The sequence below is a fragment of the Apium graveolens genome, chromosome 6, assembly GCF_009905375.1.
Source record: "Apium graveolens cultivar Ventura chromosome 6, ASM990537v1, whole genome shotgun sequence".
Lineage (NCBI taxonomy): Eukaryota > Viridiplantae > Streptophyta > Magnoliopsida > Apiales > Apiaceae > Apium > Apium graveolens.
In genome coordinates, this window is record NC_133652.1 from 73,172,983 (window position 1) to 73,191,028 (window position 18,046).

Below are 18,046 nucleotides of genomic sequence, written 5' to 3' on the forward strand. Positions count from 1 at the left end.
GTTGGTGCTTTTTCAAAACTTTCTTATATTTTAGTCAAATTGGTTATGTAATGTAATTAAGTAAATAGCTTCATTAACAGGAGAAATTGAACTGAACCTGTACCCACAAGAAACAGAAAGTTAGTCTGGCTCTTTAAACCAGTCAACATCCTGATCGGATGATGGAAGTGGGCACTAGGTTGGAAAATGCCTTGGGTGTTTGAGTTTTAAGTTGGTCACATCCTTCACTGGATGTTAGAAGTTGAAATTAGGGACAAGGTTTAGAATGCTTTCGAGGTGCTCACTTTGAGAGATGTTCAGAAATCATCTCAGAAGTTGCTAAAATATGTTTGGTAACATTAGAAAATTCACACTGTCCAGCCTGCAAAATAGTCGGAGATCCCTATGAGCAATGTATGCTAGCAATGGCAAGATTCAAGAACGATGATTTCTTTTCGCTGAGGGTAAAATTGTCCTTCGGTGATTATTTTGTTTGTTTTTAATTTTTTGATTGTTTTTAATTTTATCACATTAAACTAGATGAGTTGTGCTTGTGCAATATACATAAAAGTTTATTTCACTACTAGAACTAGTTTTGTCTCCAAATTTTATGAAATTTTTGAATCACCTAACGTACATGATTCCATAATTTAAATAAAACATAATAATATAGGCATAGTTCAGGCTACAAAGAATACAAAATGGAAACCTTTATATTACATCAAAATCAAATATATCTTTATCAAGTTTGTTAAAATTAAACTGAAAAAAGGTTTGTTCGTTTATTGGAAATATTTAATTAAATTTTTATTATGAAACTTCTGTATAAAAATTTTACAAAAATGTAGCATACATAATAATAATCTATATTATATTATAATAAACGAAACATTAAAAGTTTGGTGGTGGGTCGGTCTATACTTGCTGAAAAAAAATAATTACTCTTTCTTAATGCTTATAATTCTAATTGGTCGGTTTATCGGTCGGTCAATTCTAATTCTAATTTCTAATTGCAATTGTATTGAATTCAATTTCTCCACCAATTTAAATTTTATTTATATCGAGTTCTATATAAATATAATTGATTTTAAAGTCAATTTTTTCTACCAATTTAAATTCTATTTCATATAGTTTTCCATATTATTCTAATTAATATTTTGGCTAAAATAAATTTAAGCAAAGTAAATTAACTGAATTTGGTTGATATACGGTGCTTGGGCTTAAGACGAAATAATAAACATTATTGATCCGACTAAAAAAATTATATTATTGAACTAGAATTGACAAAATAATATATATTATTCATCCACGAAAAACTATATTATACAATTAATCGAAACTAACTCAAAATTAAAATCAAAATATAATTCGACCATCTAAAAAATAAAATCATATATACTAATTATGCGGGTTAAAACAAAATTATCTTATAGATTCAGACAAAAAAATTTAAAACTAAATAAAAAATAATTAGTTAGATTTCGTCGGTGTAATGGGCCTCAGGCTAAAATAAAAAAATATAATCACTATCTGGGATAAAGCCAATTAATATTAGACTAAGTATAATTCGTATTTTATAAATCTGAATTAAAAACTAACTTTCAAATAAAACATATTTTTTTTTCTAAACACACATAGAATTATTAATAAATTATATTTTAAAATTTTAATATTATCTTTTTCAAATTGTTCTTATAGTTAATCGATTAAGTAATAACTTGCTAAAATAATATTCCCTCTGTCCCACTCGATTTTTTACATATTTTTTTCTCACACTTGGCACACATTTTATAAGACTATTATAAAGTATAGTTCTATAAGTTACTTTTAAAATTTTTTTGTTCTCTATAAAGATTTAAACGTTATATTTTTATTTAAAAGAAAAAAATATTCAAATTTATTTTGAAAAAACCATGCTTTAGGGAGTCTTAAAATGCGTGACAATCCTTTGTCTCCCAATATAAAAAATAGTTGAACTCGGAAAGTATCTTTTTAAGATCCCAACATATGAAAATATTGTAATTTCACTCTTCATAAAATAATAAACTCGCTTTAATAAATTTTTTTCCTGAGTAACGAGGCTATTACTTTAAATATGTTTAAATATTCTAAAAAAACTATTAATACAATGTGTATCAATATAATTATCATAAAATAATATCATTTAAAATTTAAATGAAAAAAGTAAAATTTAAAAAAAATATATAAAATTTAAGAAGATTGCGAGTTTTAAGTTGGTAGTTATAATTAATTTGTAAAAAAATTAAAAAATACAAACATGTAACTCGCCCTGGTACAGGCCACAGATCCAGAAACAGCATGCTTGCAGAAAAGGAGTTATTTGTTTCATGTGTGTACATTTTAGTCATTTAGGCATGCTTAAAATAAAAATTAGAGAACACAATACAAATCCAAGAGTGTTCATACTCGATATATAATACAGAAATTACGATCTCCTCATTACACACTCAGTCACATTATATCAAACACCTGGTGTGCAATTGGAGCGGGAGATCATTTCGTGCTCTTAGATCTCATTCGATCTGTAGTTCTATTCATCTCCTTTTCAATTTGTCATAATGGTAAAGCACATTTCAATTTCATATTAGATCTGTTTTTTTTTTAATTTCGCGTTTCTAATTTTTGTTTGAGATCTGAGTTGTAATTGTTTGCTATTTTGTATCTTAAATTATGGCATTGCTTTGGATCAGCCTCTCCGACTTGAAATCAAGGTAATTTAAATTATGTAATTCCATTAATTTTGTGTAGATTATATAATATATATATATGTTTGTTTTATGTTATTTCTAGTTGTTTTTTAAACAAGTAAACTGATAAAGTAGTTTTACTGGATCAGAGAAAACTTGCTCAGAGGTCCGAAAGAGTTAAATCTGTTGATCTACATCCAACTGAGCCATGGTAATTCATTCCGCTTTCGTTGCATTCTATTATTTATTCCTACATTGTTTTCGGGTTTTATATATAAGCCAGTTCTTGTTGTAATAATGTGAATGTTTATAAGCTAGTTGTTGTTAGTTATGATTTTCGATGCGATTGTGTAACAGGATTCTCGCAAGTTTGTACTCGGGCACTGTTTGCATATGGAATTATCAGTCTCAGGTATGCACCTGTTATTATACCTGATATTTTATTTTCTGGATTTGTTTGTTGCTAACTTAATTGTCACTCTTTTTACTACAGACTATGTCGAAATCATTTGAGGTGACAGAGTTACCAGGTACTTTTTTATGTTTGTTATATTGTGTGTTTCTGCAGTCTGAATTTATTTTCCGTTAGAATGGTGATAATGAATGGTACTTATTGTCTTTGCAGTTAGATCGGCCAAGTTTATACCCCGCAAGCAGTGGGTTGTTGCTGGTGCAGATGATATGTATATTCGTGTATACAATTACAATACAATGGACAAGGTTAAAGTTTTCGAGGCGCATAGTGATTATATCAGGTGTGTCGCTGTTCATCCAACCCTCCCATATGTGCTCTCATCAGCTGATGACATGCTAATAAAGCTCTGGGACTGGGATAAGGGATGGGTGTGCACTCAAATTTTTGAGGGCCATTCTCATTATGTCATGCAAGTTACATTTAATCCGAAAGACACCAATACATTCGCAAGTGCGTCCCTTGATCGTACCATAAAAGTATGGACCTGACTCCTTGTACCTGGTACCAAGTTCAACTTAATGATCTTGCTTAGAAGTGATGTAATGTATTCTCCTGCAGATATGGAATCTTGGTTCTCCTGATCCAAATTTCACGTTGGATGCCCATCTCAAAGGTGTCAATTGTGTGGATTATTTCACTGGTGGGGATAAACCTTATCTCATTACTGGTTCTGATGATCACACTGCTAAGGTATCCCACTTTATCCTTTCTTTAGACGTGCTTAATTTTTAACATTGTAAACTATAGTAGTTTTGTGCTTAAATTCTGTGAAACAGGTGTGGGATTACCAAACTAAGAGTTGCGTTCAGACGCTAGAAGGCCATACTCATAATGTTGCTGCTGTTTGTTTTCATCCGGAACTTCCCATAATAATTACAGGTTCAGAGGATGGTACTGTCCGAATATGGCACTCAACCACTTACAGGTAATGATTTTTTTCTAGGAACCAAATCACTTAAGAATTGCTGAAAAATCATGTTTTGTAAAAAATGATTAGTGGTCAAAGTAATGTTATCTAGACTTCATTACTCATTACTCACTATAATATTTTAACCTCTGATGTTTTAACTGTTGTGGTACCACTTTTAGTCTATATACATGTTTCACCTCAGTAAAGTTCAGTTGCATTGTTTCAGTTTGTTTCCTTCCCTGTTTCATCAATAGACTGAAATAATAGCCCTTGTCACTGTTCTCAGTATTGTTATTGTAGACATTAGTATCACTGTTATTGTATAGCTTCCGGATATGTCAGGTAACTCATGCTGCATAGTTGGTATGTATTAGTGTATAGCTGTATATTGGTGCATATTGGTAGTAGTTACCAATTGATGCACAGGATAAAAAAGTAATTGCAGATTTAGTTTAGTATTCAGTAAGAGCACTCTTTATATCAAGTGATCTATCTTCACGGCAGTTGTAATTCGTGGGTATAGGTGGCATGGTTGTTAAGTCGACAAGTCAAGCCCGAGTACTGTGGAATTGACTAGTCAACAAGTCGCCCGACTAGTCGTAAAAAGTCGTCAATTTCCTATTTAGAGTAATTATAATATATAATATAAGTAAACATACTTCAAAATTATAGTTCAAATAAAAATTAATAGATAATAAGTTCAAATATCCAAAGTCAAACATCTCTAATCAAATAAAAACATAGCTAAAGAGTCAAATCAACTAAACAAACACAATCATGCATCATAATCATCCATCTCGGAATCATCTCCATCCCCCTCTCCATCTCCTCCTTGAGTATTCTCCTCGGGTGGGACACCATAATCATCTTCCACTTCCTCATCATCGAAAGGAATATTGTCTTCATCTTCATCTTCTTCATCAATCCTATCTTGTGTTGAACTAGTGTTCCGTCGAGTATAGGTTAGAGTGGAACCACCTCTAGCTCTCCTCGGAAAATTACGTCCCTCAAGTGATTCGGATGCACCCGAAGTTATATCCACCGCTTCCCAAAATCTATCCTCGATGCCAACCCACTCATTATCCCTATTAGGTGGTCAATAAATACTAGCATTTCATAATGAAATACAATTTTAGTTGCATTTTTAATACGGATTCTAGTCAACAAAATATAGGAAGCTGAAATGTTATATGCCGAGTGTATGCATTTCCATGAAAATACATGGTTGGAGAAAAATAATATTTAAAGCTGAAAATAACTCTTAAACTGCATTGTCTTGTAGTATATCTATGTCATTTTTCTTTCATGTTGTAGTTTGTAGATAAGAGAGTTCTGACAGTTTACTTCCAATTTTTTTTAGTTTGTATATATCCTTTCCTTTCAAAATTTATCACACATTGCTTCCAAAATTATCACACAGTGTCATTATCACGCAGGCTTGAGAACACACTAAATTATGGTCTTGAAAGAGTTTGGGCCATTGGATACATGAAAGGTTCAAGAAGGTAATCAGGCTTTCATATTTTTGTGATTGTATATATTCATATCTCTTTGAGATATAGATTAAATTAAATTGTTAGAGTGACTCTAGAATCATAACAGTGTTTATTTTCTAACCACAAAACAAAACTTGTTTATCTTTATAAATTATTTTTAAGGTTGGTCGAATTCAGGGCCCACATTTCCTCAGAGAGTTTTATATGAGAAGTCAATTTTTGAGGCAAGTGATTGAACTTTAGAATTTAGTGGATGTGGCTTGCTTAATTGAGGTTTAAAAAAAATGCAAGAGAAATATATGTTTACTTATTCGCATGCCAATTTTGAGCGTCTCAAATTCATTTTTTCCATGAACAATACAATATCTTTGTATAACCTGTCTTCGACAGGGTTGTAATTGGTTATGATGAAGGGACCATTATGGTGAAAATTGGAAGAGAGGAACCTGTAGCTAGTATGGACAGCAGCGGAAAAGTTATTTGGGCAAAACATAACGAAATCCAGACTGTTAACATTAGGAGTGTGGGATCCGATTATGAGGTCTGCCTTAGCCCATGTCTCCTCTTTTCCAGGATGTTTTTTTTTCATGTTAAACAAGGCAACCTATTATGACCTTGTGTGTTTGCTCTCCTTCTTAAAGGTTTCTGATGGAGAAAGATTGCCTCTGGCAGTCAAGGAGTTGGGCACTTGTGATTTATATCCACAAGTAAGTTGTTCATTTACTTAAGTGGTTTTCAGTATCTTAGTTGACAATTTCTTAGCATTAATTTAGTTGATTTCAGTAAAGGAAATTGTATCAGTACATACATTTTATGTGAACTTACTGTATTCCTCTTTTAGTGTGTTTGTTGTCTACTTGTCTAACAAAATTTGAATGTATCATGACTCTCATGATACTTCCATACAACTGATTTTAAGTATCTATAGTATATTCTCTCATTAAGATTTAAATGTGCTTGAATTCGGCTATATTTGTATTGCGATATCCTAATTAATTATTAGAACATCTTAGGCGAATACTTAACATAATACAAAAACCAACTAAGACCATATGTTCAAGTTTCTTTGTATCTGCATCTCATGCGGATATCGTTATGCTACTCACGGTTAAGATACAGGAAAACAAGAACTGCATATGAATGAGAATCCCATAGGTATATTAACATAGTAGTTGTAACTGAGTGTGATTGTGGTTGTATTGATAAAAAAATATTTGAGGAAAAATGAAAATCTGTTTGGTTTGCACTTTGCACAAAGTTAGGTTAGGTCTATTCTGCGACTGGAACATGATTTGTTTTTTATCGTGATTTACTTTCTATAGTTGGTAGTTCGTTGTTTATTAATTTTCTTTTATTTCACGGATTTTATGTTTATAAAGAAAAAAAATTCAGAAATGTCTTCACTTATGCAATATGTTGACATTTTACAAATTTTAAATTATTAAAGTATTTGATATAGACCTTTTATTAACAGCAGTGCATAAATTTTTTACACCGTATCTTTCTCCCAGAGCTTGAAGCATAATCCCAATGGGCGGTTTGTTGTTGCATGTGGAGATGGTGAATACATCATATACACAGCACTGGCATGGAGAAATAGGTCCTTTGGTACAGCACTGGAGATTGTTTGGTCAACTGATGGAGAATATGCTGTTAGGGAAAGTACGTCGAGAATCAAACTATTTAGCAAAAATTTCCAGGTCTGAAACTTTATGTACTTTTATTGGGATCCTTCTGTCTGTCAGATACTAATTTTTGCTTTAGTTAAGTCTGATACCATCCTTCGACCCAGTATATATTCTCTATTGGTTCTAAGAGAGGAATGAATAGATAGAACACAGAAAGTAGCAGTAAAATCTTGTTTTCTTGCATGTTTGCGAAGATTGTATTATGGCCAGCTGAAATATCTAACTGTCCGAAATTATCCAAATGTGTAGCACTCGTTTGATAAATTTTGTTTCCCCTCATGTTGCTTTGCTTCATATTCTTCAGCCATTCCTCATCAGACATGGTATAAAATAACTGATTATTTGTATTGTTGTAATTGATTAGAAGAAGGCTTCTTGACTCTCATGATTGCATGCTAATGTAAATATTATCGTATAGAAGTGATCATGTTGTTTTGTTACACAGGAAAAAAAGAGTATCCGGCCAACATTTTCCGCTGAACGCATATATGGTGGAACCTTATTGGCAATGTGTTCAAATGATTTTATTTGTTTCTACGATTGGGCTGAGTGTAGGTTGATTCGAAGAATCGATGTCACAGTTAAAGTAATCATTCAGTGCCTTCTGTCACATGTCAAGACTTGTTTTGTGAGCTAAATGCAGGAAATATCTATACTTTCCCTGACTCTTATCTTAAATATTATGTCTTATTCAGAATCTCTACTGGGCTGATAGTGGTGAACTGGTGGCTATTGCTAGTGATACATCATTTTACATGCTAAAATTCAATGTGAGCATCCTCGTTCTATGCCTGTAGCACCTGGTGTTGGAGATGGCCGTTTTATATTATTTAACCTTATCTCTTTTCCCCTAAAAATTGTTTATTACTTTTGTCTTATTGTTGCAGCGAGAAGTAGTTTCCACGCATCTGGATAGTGGAAGATCAGCAGATGAAGAAGGTGTAGAAGATGCCTTTGAGCTTCTATACGAAATAAATGAACGAGTGAGGACGGGAATTTGGGTTGGGGACTGTTTCATCTATAACAACTCCTCTTGGAGGCTCAATTACTGTGTTGGCGGAGAGGTATCATACAATTTTAGCATGTTAACTGACTTTATTGTTCTTATATTAAGTGGAAGTCGAGAAGTCTCAATTTTACATTTTTATTCAGGTAACGACAATGTTTCATCTGGACCGACCAATGTATCTGCTTGGATATCTTGCTAATCAAAGTAGGGTGTATCTCATCGATAAAGAGTTCAAGTGAGAGTAAATATTTGGCAGCTATTATTGTAATCATCAGCTGCTATAATACTATGTATTTAAGTTTCTTGTTCTGCTTTCTGTTGCAGTGTAATTGGATACACGCTGCTCCTTAGCTTGATCGAGTACAAGACACTTGTGATGCGTGGTGAACTGGAACAAGCTAATCAAATTCTACCCTCGATACCAAAAGAGCAGCTCAATAGGTATATACACCTTAAATTTATCTTGACTAATTAATATTTGCACTCGTTTAAAAAGTTATACTCCCTCCGTCCCTTTCAATTGTTTATATTTTTTAGAGAGTGTCCGACACGCATTTTAAGGTGCATATAAAGTATAGTTCTGTAATTTTTTTTTACAATTTTCTTTTTCTGAATAAAAATTAAAACATTCAATTTTTATTCAGAAAAAGAAAATTGTAAAAATAAGTTACATAAGTATATTTTTTATGCACCTTAAAATGCGTGCCGGATGCTTGCTCAGAAATGTAAACAATTGGAAGGGACTGAGGGAGTATGATTTATGTTTGCACTCAGTGTAACTGCTTTGCCATACTCCAACATTTTGACAGTATCATATAAACCAACCATCAGTGACATCTCGTATACAGTTCTGTTCTCTAAATACATAGCCAATGCAAGTAGATTTTTGAAAGTATACTGAGTTCATGTGAAAGCATCAGAATTTACTTGCATCTCCTTGACAAAAATTTTTTTTACTTGCATCTAGCAGCAGACCTGTTAATAATCATTAAATCAGTATAGTACCTAATAAAGTTCCAATAGCTTAACTTATAAAGAGTTCATCCTGCCAACGGCACCTGTTTATTTTAGCTAATTGATGAGGTCAGATTCCTCTAAATGGATTCTATTATATAATCGATAGTCTATAACCCAAATTCCTTTATCTGTGTTTACAAGAGTATGGTAGACCAAAATCATACTGCCCAGTTATATAATTGATCAAACTGAATGCTATGTCTAGCGTGGCTCGTTTCTTGGAATCACGAGGAATGATAGAGGATGCACTGGAAGTGGCCACAGATCCTGACTACAGATTCGAACTAGCTATACAGCTGGGTAAACTTGAGATTGCCAAGGTAAATGCGGCGGGGTTTTGACAAAATGTTATATTAGTTTTCAGAGTTTGAAAGAACGTTGTCAAATCATTTATTAGCTTAGAGAATTATCCATTTTATTTTATGTTTTAAATATCGGTATGTTGGATATATTCCTAATAAGTTTATACTTTTAACATCATCAGGAAATTGCAACTGTGGCACAGAGTGAATCCAAATGGAAGCAATTGGGTGAATTAGCTATGTCTGCTGGAATGGTATTTAATTTCTTTGAGTTCTGATCTTTTTTAACATTTTTACCTTTAGTTGATATAAAAAATGCTTCTGCAATGTCAAGTTTATTGTTGGATGCTATGTGAAATTTAAAAGAGAAATGCATTTAGAAACTTTTACTTTATTGTGTAATTTTTAGAACAAGGTTCATTTGATTAGGTTTTACAGTTAACATTATAATATTTGTGTCAGTGTCTATACACCTCTTTATATTGCTTACCTTTGTTCGTCTCTTTTAATCACTCTACATTTTCAATTCAGATGGAGATGGCTGAGGATTGTTTAAGGCATGCAAATGACTTAAGTGGTTTATTGTTACTCTACTCTTCTTTAGGAGATTCTGAGGAAATTTCTAAGCTTGCTTTACTTGCCAAGGAGCTTGGAAAAAATAATGTTGCATATCTTTGTCTATTCATGTTGGGTAAAGTGGAAGAGTGCTTACAGCTGTTAATTGACAGGTTAGTAATAAAAAAAAAGCAGAGTTTGTTGTATATTTTACCTCTGTTTGGATGGTTTATTCCAACTGAGAATTCTTGACAGCAATCGCATACCTGAAGCTGCTCTAATGGCAAGATCCTATCTACCTAGCAAGGTTTCTGAAATAGTTGCTCTTTGGAGGAAGGATCTTGTCAAGGTAAATTTTTTACTACTTATTATGATTGCATCCCTTTTTTTTCAACTCTAAGCCCTTCCTAATATTTAATGGAGAAGATGGTTGCTTCAAAATTATATGTAGATAGCAGATCACAAAACGAAGAAATAGGAAGAAAATATCCATAGATGGGATATCTTGCAATATTTTTTTAAATCTATATTGAAAGTGGGAAATGTTAGAACTTAGAAGCAATATCTCATAAATGTGATTTTAAATTATAACCTGGAAGGATATGGAAATATAATGTCAATTTAAATTTTGAAATTTGAAATTGCTTGTGTGTCTGTCGAGGTACAGGTACTCCACATGTCATTATGAGTAAATAACTAAATACTGTATGTAATCTGTATATTAAAATATGGATTCATGTGTATGGCATAACATGTAAAATAGTTAGAAGTTAGCAAGTTAAGATTGCAAAAATACCCAATGCAGTGGAAAGTTTGACCAACCAAGAAATGTGGCAATTAATTTGGTTTTATGGCAATTGAAGGAATTTGGATTAGTTAGATTTTCTTAGGAGCTCGGATGTTTATGTTTTCAGGGGTTCGTAAAAATAAAATTTCATTTTCAAAAATTTAATATTGTTTTGTATATATCTGCATACTTGCATCGTGCAATATTGTGAACAATAATGAATAAACTTTATTGAATGTCTAGCTTTAAGTTTCTTACACACCAGCTGTGGGAAACGTTTTTCGATGTTTGACCAACCTCCATTAACAATGATTCAGGTTAACAAAAAAGCTGCAGAATCTTTGGCTGATCCTGAAGAGTATCCAAATTTGTTTGAGGATTGGCAAGTTGCACTTGGTGTTGAATCAAAAGTTGCAGAGACAAGGTTTCATCTATCTGCCTTTTACCTTCAATTCGTTATTATGACTGCTGCATTACCCTGTATTTCATTGTATTTATGGGGTGTCTCATGTCTGACTGATAGCTCTGTTGCAATCTTTTCTTATTTTTAGCCCTTTCTGTGGATTTTAAGAATTATTTATACTTGTTTATGACTGAAAAGTAGTAGCACTGTGAACAGCTGAAAATTTGTTGACTCTGTTCTTTTGACGAATAAAAAGTTTAACATTTATGAAAAAACTCTTCTCTATTTGCCTTGCAGGAACAATTATACCCCTGCTGTGGAGTATATAAACCACATCAATAGATCAAATGTCAATCTTGTGGAAGCATTTAGAAACATGCATGTGGACGAAGAGGAACTACTTGAAAATGGAGGCTCAGATCTTGAGGTATTTCTGTGAATATATTATTTCTGACCTAGGGAGTTTAGAATTTTTGAAACTGATTCGAAGTTTGGTATGCATGGGAAAAAATTTAAGATCTGGTATTGAGTGTGCTTAGGGCGTACCTTAGTTGGATCACATTGTTTTGTGTGTTAGAGATCTACTACCCACTGGTACAATAGAGACCAATTCGAGGGGTATAATCATCATTCCACGTTTCTTGGATTTTCATTTTTTCCCCTGTTAAATTGTGTTAATTTGCATAAAATAAATTGGCAAGTAAAACGAAGGAAAAACGTCATTTGTTTTGTTTTCCCTGGAATGGTTAAGTTTATGTTATCCGTATTTTTGATCAGTTTGTTTGATCTTCAATTTACAGATTTTTCTGAATTTGATGCTGACTTTTTATTTCTGTAATTTTTTATTCCTGTAATTTTGTTTTTTCAGAATTCAGAACTCATTGTGAATGAGATGCAAGAAGATCTAAAAGAGGAGGGTCATGATGAGACTGTTGTATTGGATGCTGACTCTACAGATGGTGCAGTACTCGTCAATGGTAACGAAGCCGAAGAACAGTGGGGTACGAATAATGCAGGAAACCCGCCAGCCTAAAAGATTTGGTTGGGCCAGTGTGAAATCCAAATTTTGTTGCCGGTGATTAATTGAATTTCCCTTAATTGCCATCTCCGAGTGACACTCCACAATCCAATATGTTTGATCCACTTTCATCACATATTTCAACTAAAGATACCAGCTTATTCATCTCTCCTTTTCTGTTCTTTTGGTTGTTTTAAAAACATACCCATTTGAACCTCTATTCCCAAACCAGAGATGCAATAAAAACATCCTTCGTTCTTTCTCTTAATTAAATACTTACATTTTTTTTAGGTTCTGGTGCTAGCTATTAGGAATCTTTCAAGATGCAAGTGATAATGTCTAACTTTTGGTTTCTCCTTCACAGTGCTTACACCACGTCACCAGGATCAGTGATGACGCTTGGTTTCTGTTTATGCAATTTTCCGTTTGAGGTGAGATAAGCTTTCATAGAATAGGCTAATTTTGTGGCTTGCTCCTTGTACTTTTCATCATGCAATGTAGATACATTGTTCCAACATAAAAAATAGTTGGTCTCATTGTTCTAAAGCTGCATATAAAGCTGTGAGTATGTGGTGATTGTCACGCTTAAGCTTGCATGGTGATGATAAATGTAGTTTTAGTTCAATTTTTTGTTATGGGTGCTGTAAATGAGTTAAATGAGTTTATTACATACAGTTTGAAGGTCGTACTTGTTAGTTGTTACCTGCTAGGTCACAGGTTTAGAGCCCTGGAAACAACCTCTTTACATAAAATATGGGTAAGGCTGCTTTCTGATGTGGCCCCGAGTACGAGTGTTTTATGTGTTTTTAAGTTTTGACTTGGAAATTGTAATTTTCATTGCCTCTTTACAATTTTTATAAAGAGTAGATCTCAGTAGCTGTGACAGTCCTAGGTTTTTTATTACCTACTTCTTCCCAGACATAAAACCAATCAGTTATCTTGCTCTCCTTTTTCTGCAGCTTCTAGTGAACTGTATCTCAGCTAGGTAACTTTTCTGCCAAGTGTTCTTTTATGGATTGTTGTGATCTTTATTTAGTTGTACAAATAAATTTGACTTGGGCAGACTGCTCTGTTGCCTCTTAATGGTTGGGCACTTTTAAGTATTTATGAAACTCACATTTTTCCTATAATTGTCACAGATTCTAAGAATATAATGTTTCAATAGATTTAGAGGTGTTTGGTGAATTCCGAAACATTGTCCTGCCTTGTCTGATCTTGTGGCCACGATTTCTTTTAAGAAATTATCCTCCTTGTTTGTGTTGACCAACCTATTTGTCGGTCTTAGTTTTACTACATAATGATAATTCCTCGTGGAGTGTGGGATGCAGCAGATTTAGCTATCATAGTTGAATATTTAGATTGGCACAGAGCTGCTGCATTTTGTCAAGTTTTCTGTTCATACATGGTTTCTTGGAATTTCAGGACTTTTCTCGGTTTCTGTTGATGTTGTCCGATGGAATTGAAAATGCTCTGCGATTGTCTAAATCGAAGTTTTTTCTTATTTTTATTTTCCAGGTTATCTGAAGGTTGCCTGGAAGAGATGATTATGGAACCAAGTGTCAGCTCACAAGTGGTGTGATCTGCAGCAGATTGAATTTTGTCATCAGAATACATATATAGACGCCCAGCATCAGTATCAAGTCCAGTTTAGGTACTTCTAGTTTAACCATATATTTCAAAGCCAATATGTTTGTTTGGCTAAGTTTACAAGAAGCCATTTTGAATGCAATCATTGATGTGGATGATAATTAAGAAAATTTTGTGCAACATATTGATGGATGATGACAATGAAATTTGTAAATTGATAGCAATTGGTGATGCATTTTTGTTTTTTAGTAGAAATTTTTGTCATGCAGAGTCCATTTTAAAAAGTTTTACCGGCCTTTACCGTTTCTTATGATTTGTTTTGAGGAGTATAATAATGTAAAATTTGTTTATTTACGTATTATTGGGTTGTACAAAATCACCCAAACAGTTTTGTACACATGGAAACTGACACTATTAGCGTGTTTATTTTTTGAATAGGTGTGACCGTGTGAGAAATTTTAAGATGAGTAATTTATGATTTAAAATAAATAAGTAAATTATAAGTGGTAAATAGAAAAATAGTTATAAGTTAAATAAGTATTTGGATAATTTTATTTATAAGTCAGATTTTTTTTCTTAAATGAACTAAAATAAATAATTATTAAATATAATTATCTTAATTCTTGAATTTGAAGTTAAATTAATATTTAAAAATATATTTTAAAATTGAGATTAATAAATCAATAAAAAATTAAAAAAAGTTGAAAAAAATAAGTTATTACTCACATTTAACTTATCATAAGTTATAAATTCAACTTTTCAGTCGACAAGTAGTAGATACTTGCACATGCTTGGCGCCAAACATGCCCAGTATGTATTAGTGTTTGATAGTTGCATATGAAAAGAAACACAATCCCGTTGAGGATAGATAGTGCTTGATACTGAAAGTACACGGAAAAAAGAACAGGACATAAATGTTGAAGCCTAATTTTTCTACCCAAGAAATATTCTAAACCTCGTGCTGCTTTCACTTCTCTATCTCTCCCTCTCTCTTTGATAATTAAAAACACACAGTTCTTACTTACTGTCACCTTCTATGAAGAACAGAGAACTATTCTGAAATACTACCTCTATATGATATTAGGTGTCTTTTTTAGATTTGTGTCGGTCAAATTAACTTAAATTTGACTGAAATTTATTAATAATTTATAATTGAACAAAATAAAAAAATTATATCACCGGAAAGTAGATTTAATCTACTTTAATCTATAATTTTCAGTTTTTTAAAATAATATACGAGTAATGTTTAATCTTTAGTCAAAAATTGGTAAATTTAACTTTTAAGTGACACATAATATGAGATGGTGGAAGTAAGAATTTAAGAATAAGAAGGGAATTTATCAAAAATATAATTTTTCGTAAAATTATTTGTGATTTTACCAACTCCTGAAAAGATTTGCAAAATACCATTTTATTCGAAAATATTTGTAAAAATACGATATTATATAATAGGTTGCAATTAATTTAAATTGTATAACTGTTTTTTGTTGCATTTTAGGTTACAAATTTAATTACAATTTACAGAACATATTTTTGCAAAAAAAAATTAAAAATTCAAATTGCAAACATGGTTGCAAAAATATTTGCACGTATTTTTACAAATATTTTAAAAAAGTGATAATATTTTTGCAAAATGTCTGTAAAATTTGGGTATTGATAAAAAAATCTTAATTAAGAATCATTTGATATCGTAAAGTGGTAAATATGTTATATAAAAATAGGAAAGAAATGAACAACACTTATACGGTGATCTTTATTTACGCTAACAATATTAAATAGTGCAAAATTTTACACAAATATTTTATAGTTTATGGATCCACAAATTAGCATATGGGTGGGTGACGAATTAAGAGGAAACTAGCTTAATAGCCCGTGTTGGGCACCAGCTATTTTCTAGTAATATCGGAATTCGGTATATAAAATTTTAGAATTTTGTGAGAATGGTGAGTATTTTGAAATTTTATATATATTAAAAAATTTAGAATTTTGGGAGAATGAAAAACTGAAATTTGAATAATTTCGAACACACTTGAAGCAAAATCGACTATATAGGGACTGCCGGTTTTTTTGTGGCTTTTTTAATTTTTCAGAAAAATGGTCAAATTTTGATATTTTTTTTTAAATCGAGGAGATTATGATGCTAATTTCGAAATAAACCTAAATATGTTGGTTTATATAAAAAATTGAATAAATTGATAAATTATGTGTACATATAACATTATTGCATTTACCCCTTAATTGTTAATTTATTTTTGAAATTATATTATTTATACTTTCTAACAATATAATTTTTATTGAATAAATTCGTATTGTAAATTTTATTTATTTATTTTTCGTATTAGTGTGAACTTGATTATTTGACATTGTTAATTAATTCTTATATATAATAGCGCATATTTTAACAAGATAATTACTTGAAAACATATTACATTATTTACTAAATACATGTTATGTCTTAATTTATTTATATTTTTTGTATAATGATTATCTTTATATGTTAAATATTGGTCACAATTATTATCTAAATTATAATTTTAATTATTTAGAAATATATAACTAACTAAATCAATATATATGAACGGAAAACATGACTGAAAAAATTATTTCATAAATTGTAATAGGGAACTAAAATTTTCTTAGACATAATTTAATGGTAGTATTACAGTGTCAGAACTAATCGGAAAAAAATTGTGATTCAATTCCCGCCAATAACAAGACAACCAAGAATAATAATAAGGGTTGTATGTGAAATTTTTATATATGCATGGTGTAAACCTAAATTTTTGTGTGTGTAAGTGTATATGGTTTATGGTAGTTCTATATATCTGGTACGCTGAAATGAGCTCCTAAAATTGAGACGACCACTAAGCAGAAGTGAATTGGATTACGGCAGGGGGAATTGGTTAAGTAATGAAAATATAAATAAAAATTTAAAATAAATTAGGAAAAAGTAAAAAAAGGCAAATATATTAAGAGACAAGCCCAATCCAATTACATAAAGTAGCCCAATTGAAAATGGGCCATTCAACAATCTAATCCAACTTCAAACAACTTAAACTACTACAAACTTAATTACTTGTAATTAAACCACTAAAACATCAAAACTAAACTTAATAAAACATAATAATAAAAATTAATAAACGACTGATGAGCTACCCCAACAGCCTTCTTCTTCCCCTTTTTGTGTTACAGAAACCATGCTGCTCAACCACTCCTGAATCAGAGCTCCATTTCTTCAGCCATTCCCAGATCACCACCAACTTCTCCAGGAGCTACAGCCGCCGGCAAACCCACCACTATCTCCAGCTCGACCAAGTCTGCACCACCAGCATCCCCCGCCGCATCAGCTTCTTCGTCATGCAAACCCAAATTTAAATCTTGAACCTGTTCACCATTAACCTCTGCATCCTGAGGCAACTCACCTTCCTGAGGATTAAATACCTCATCAACCAGGATTGCGGGTTCACTTTGCCTAACTGCTTGAAACCTTTCAGTTGGGCTTCCCAAACCCATGTCCAAGTATCAAAACTCTTCAATTCTTCCAAAATCTTCTTCCATGATCACCATGTTATTCCAATGATTTGCACCATACTCAACAATATACGCAGCTAACTCATTAGCCTCTCTATCAACCAACCTCAACTCACACTTTTAATTTTTATCAGACTTTCTCTGATAAGTTGCCACATTACATGCTCATATCGAGGTCTCCCTCCCACCACTGTATAATTGAACAGCTCCAGTAAACATCTACATGGTCAGTCTCAAGGATGATCTTCTTATAACCCTTGAAATAGGCCTCATTAAGACCCTCCAACAGAGCATGAAACTCATTTTCCCTCTGATCCTCAAACCCCAATGATCCACCAATCATATGCAGAATAACCCCCACAGAATCCCTAAAAACATCCCCAATACCTGAGTGATTCCCATTTGGCAAAGCTTCTTGGGAAAAGAAGCTATGCACATTACATTTCACCACTCCTTTGCTGGGCATTAACCACCTTGCATTGACGTTCACATTCTCTTCTTCCATTGAGACTGTTTTGTTGAAGAACTATTAAAACCCTAAAACTCACTTCTCTCAACTGAAAAACTTTGATCTGAACTGA

The 18,046-nt window shown here is 32.1% G+C and overlaps 1 protein-coding gene across 2 annotated transcripts; it reads left to right on the forward strand.

The window, feature by feature from the left end:
• The first annotated feature begins 2,284 nt into the window (after positions 1-2,284).
• LOC141664322 (coatomer subunit beta'-2-like) lies at positions 2,285-14,218 on the forward strand. 2 transcript variants are annotated; one of them, XR_012551961.1, is made up of 26 exons: positions 2,285-2,561; positions 2,691-2,711; positions 2,837-2,898; positions 3,045-3,099; positions 3,181-3,217; positions 3,313-3,638; positions 3,721-3,852; positions 3,939-4,087; positions 5,509-5,577; positions 5,959-6,109; positions 6,210-6,275; positions 7,080-7,268; positions 7,702-7,842; positions 7,952-8,026; positions 8,144-8,320; positions 8,409-8,500; positions 8,590-8,706; positions 9,488-9,602; positions 9,767-9,838; positions 10,116-10,312; positions 10,395-10,488; positions 11,244-11,350; positions 11,627-11,756; positions 12,198-12,404; positions 12,712-12,778; positions 13,863-14,218. XR_012551961.1 is itself a non-coding variant. In XM_074470248.1 (26 exons), the coding sequence occupies exons 1-25, from the start codon at positions 2,559-2,561 to the stop codon at positions 12,738-12,740; spliced, it is 2,739 nt and encodes a 912-aa protein (XP_074326349.1). In that variant the 5' UTR covers positions 2,286-2,558; the 3' UTR covers positions 12,741-12,778; positions 13,863-14,218. The 2 variants fall into 2 exon arrangements, 1 of the variants encoding a protein (XP_074326349.1); XM_074470248.1 differs by having other exon boundaries at positions 2,286-2,561; positions 12,198-12,330.
• Positions 14,219-18,046: the final 3,828 nt, after the last annotated feature.

Bases quoted from the DNA above. Each gene is read 5' to 3' on its own strand.
- LOC141664322 (XM_074470248.1), top strand. The intron at 4,088-5,508 runs GTAATGATTTTT...ATTATCACGCAG, and splicing joins TGGCACTCAACCACTTACAG to GCTTGAGAACACACTAAATT. The intron at 8,321-8,408 runs GTATCATACAAT...ATTTTTATTCAG, and splicing joins ATTACTGTGTTGGCGGAGAG to GTAACGACAATGTTTCATCT.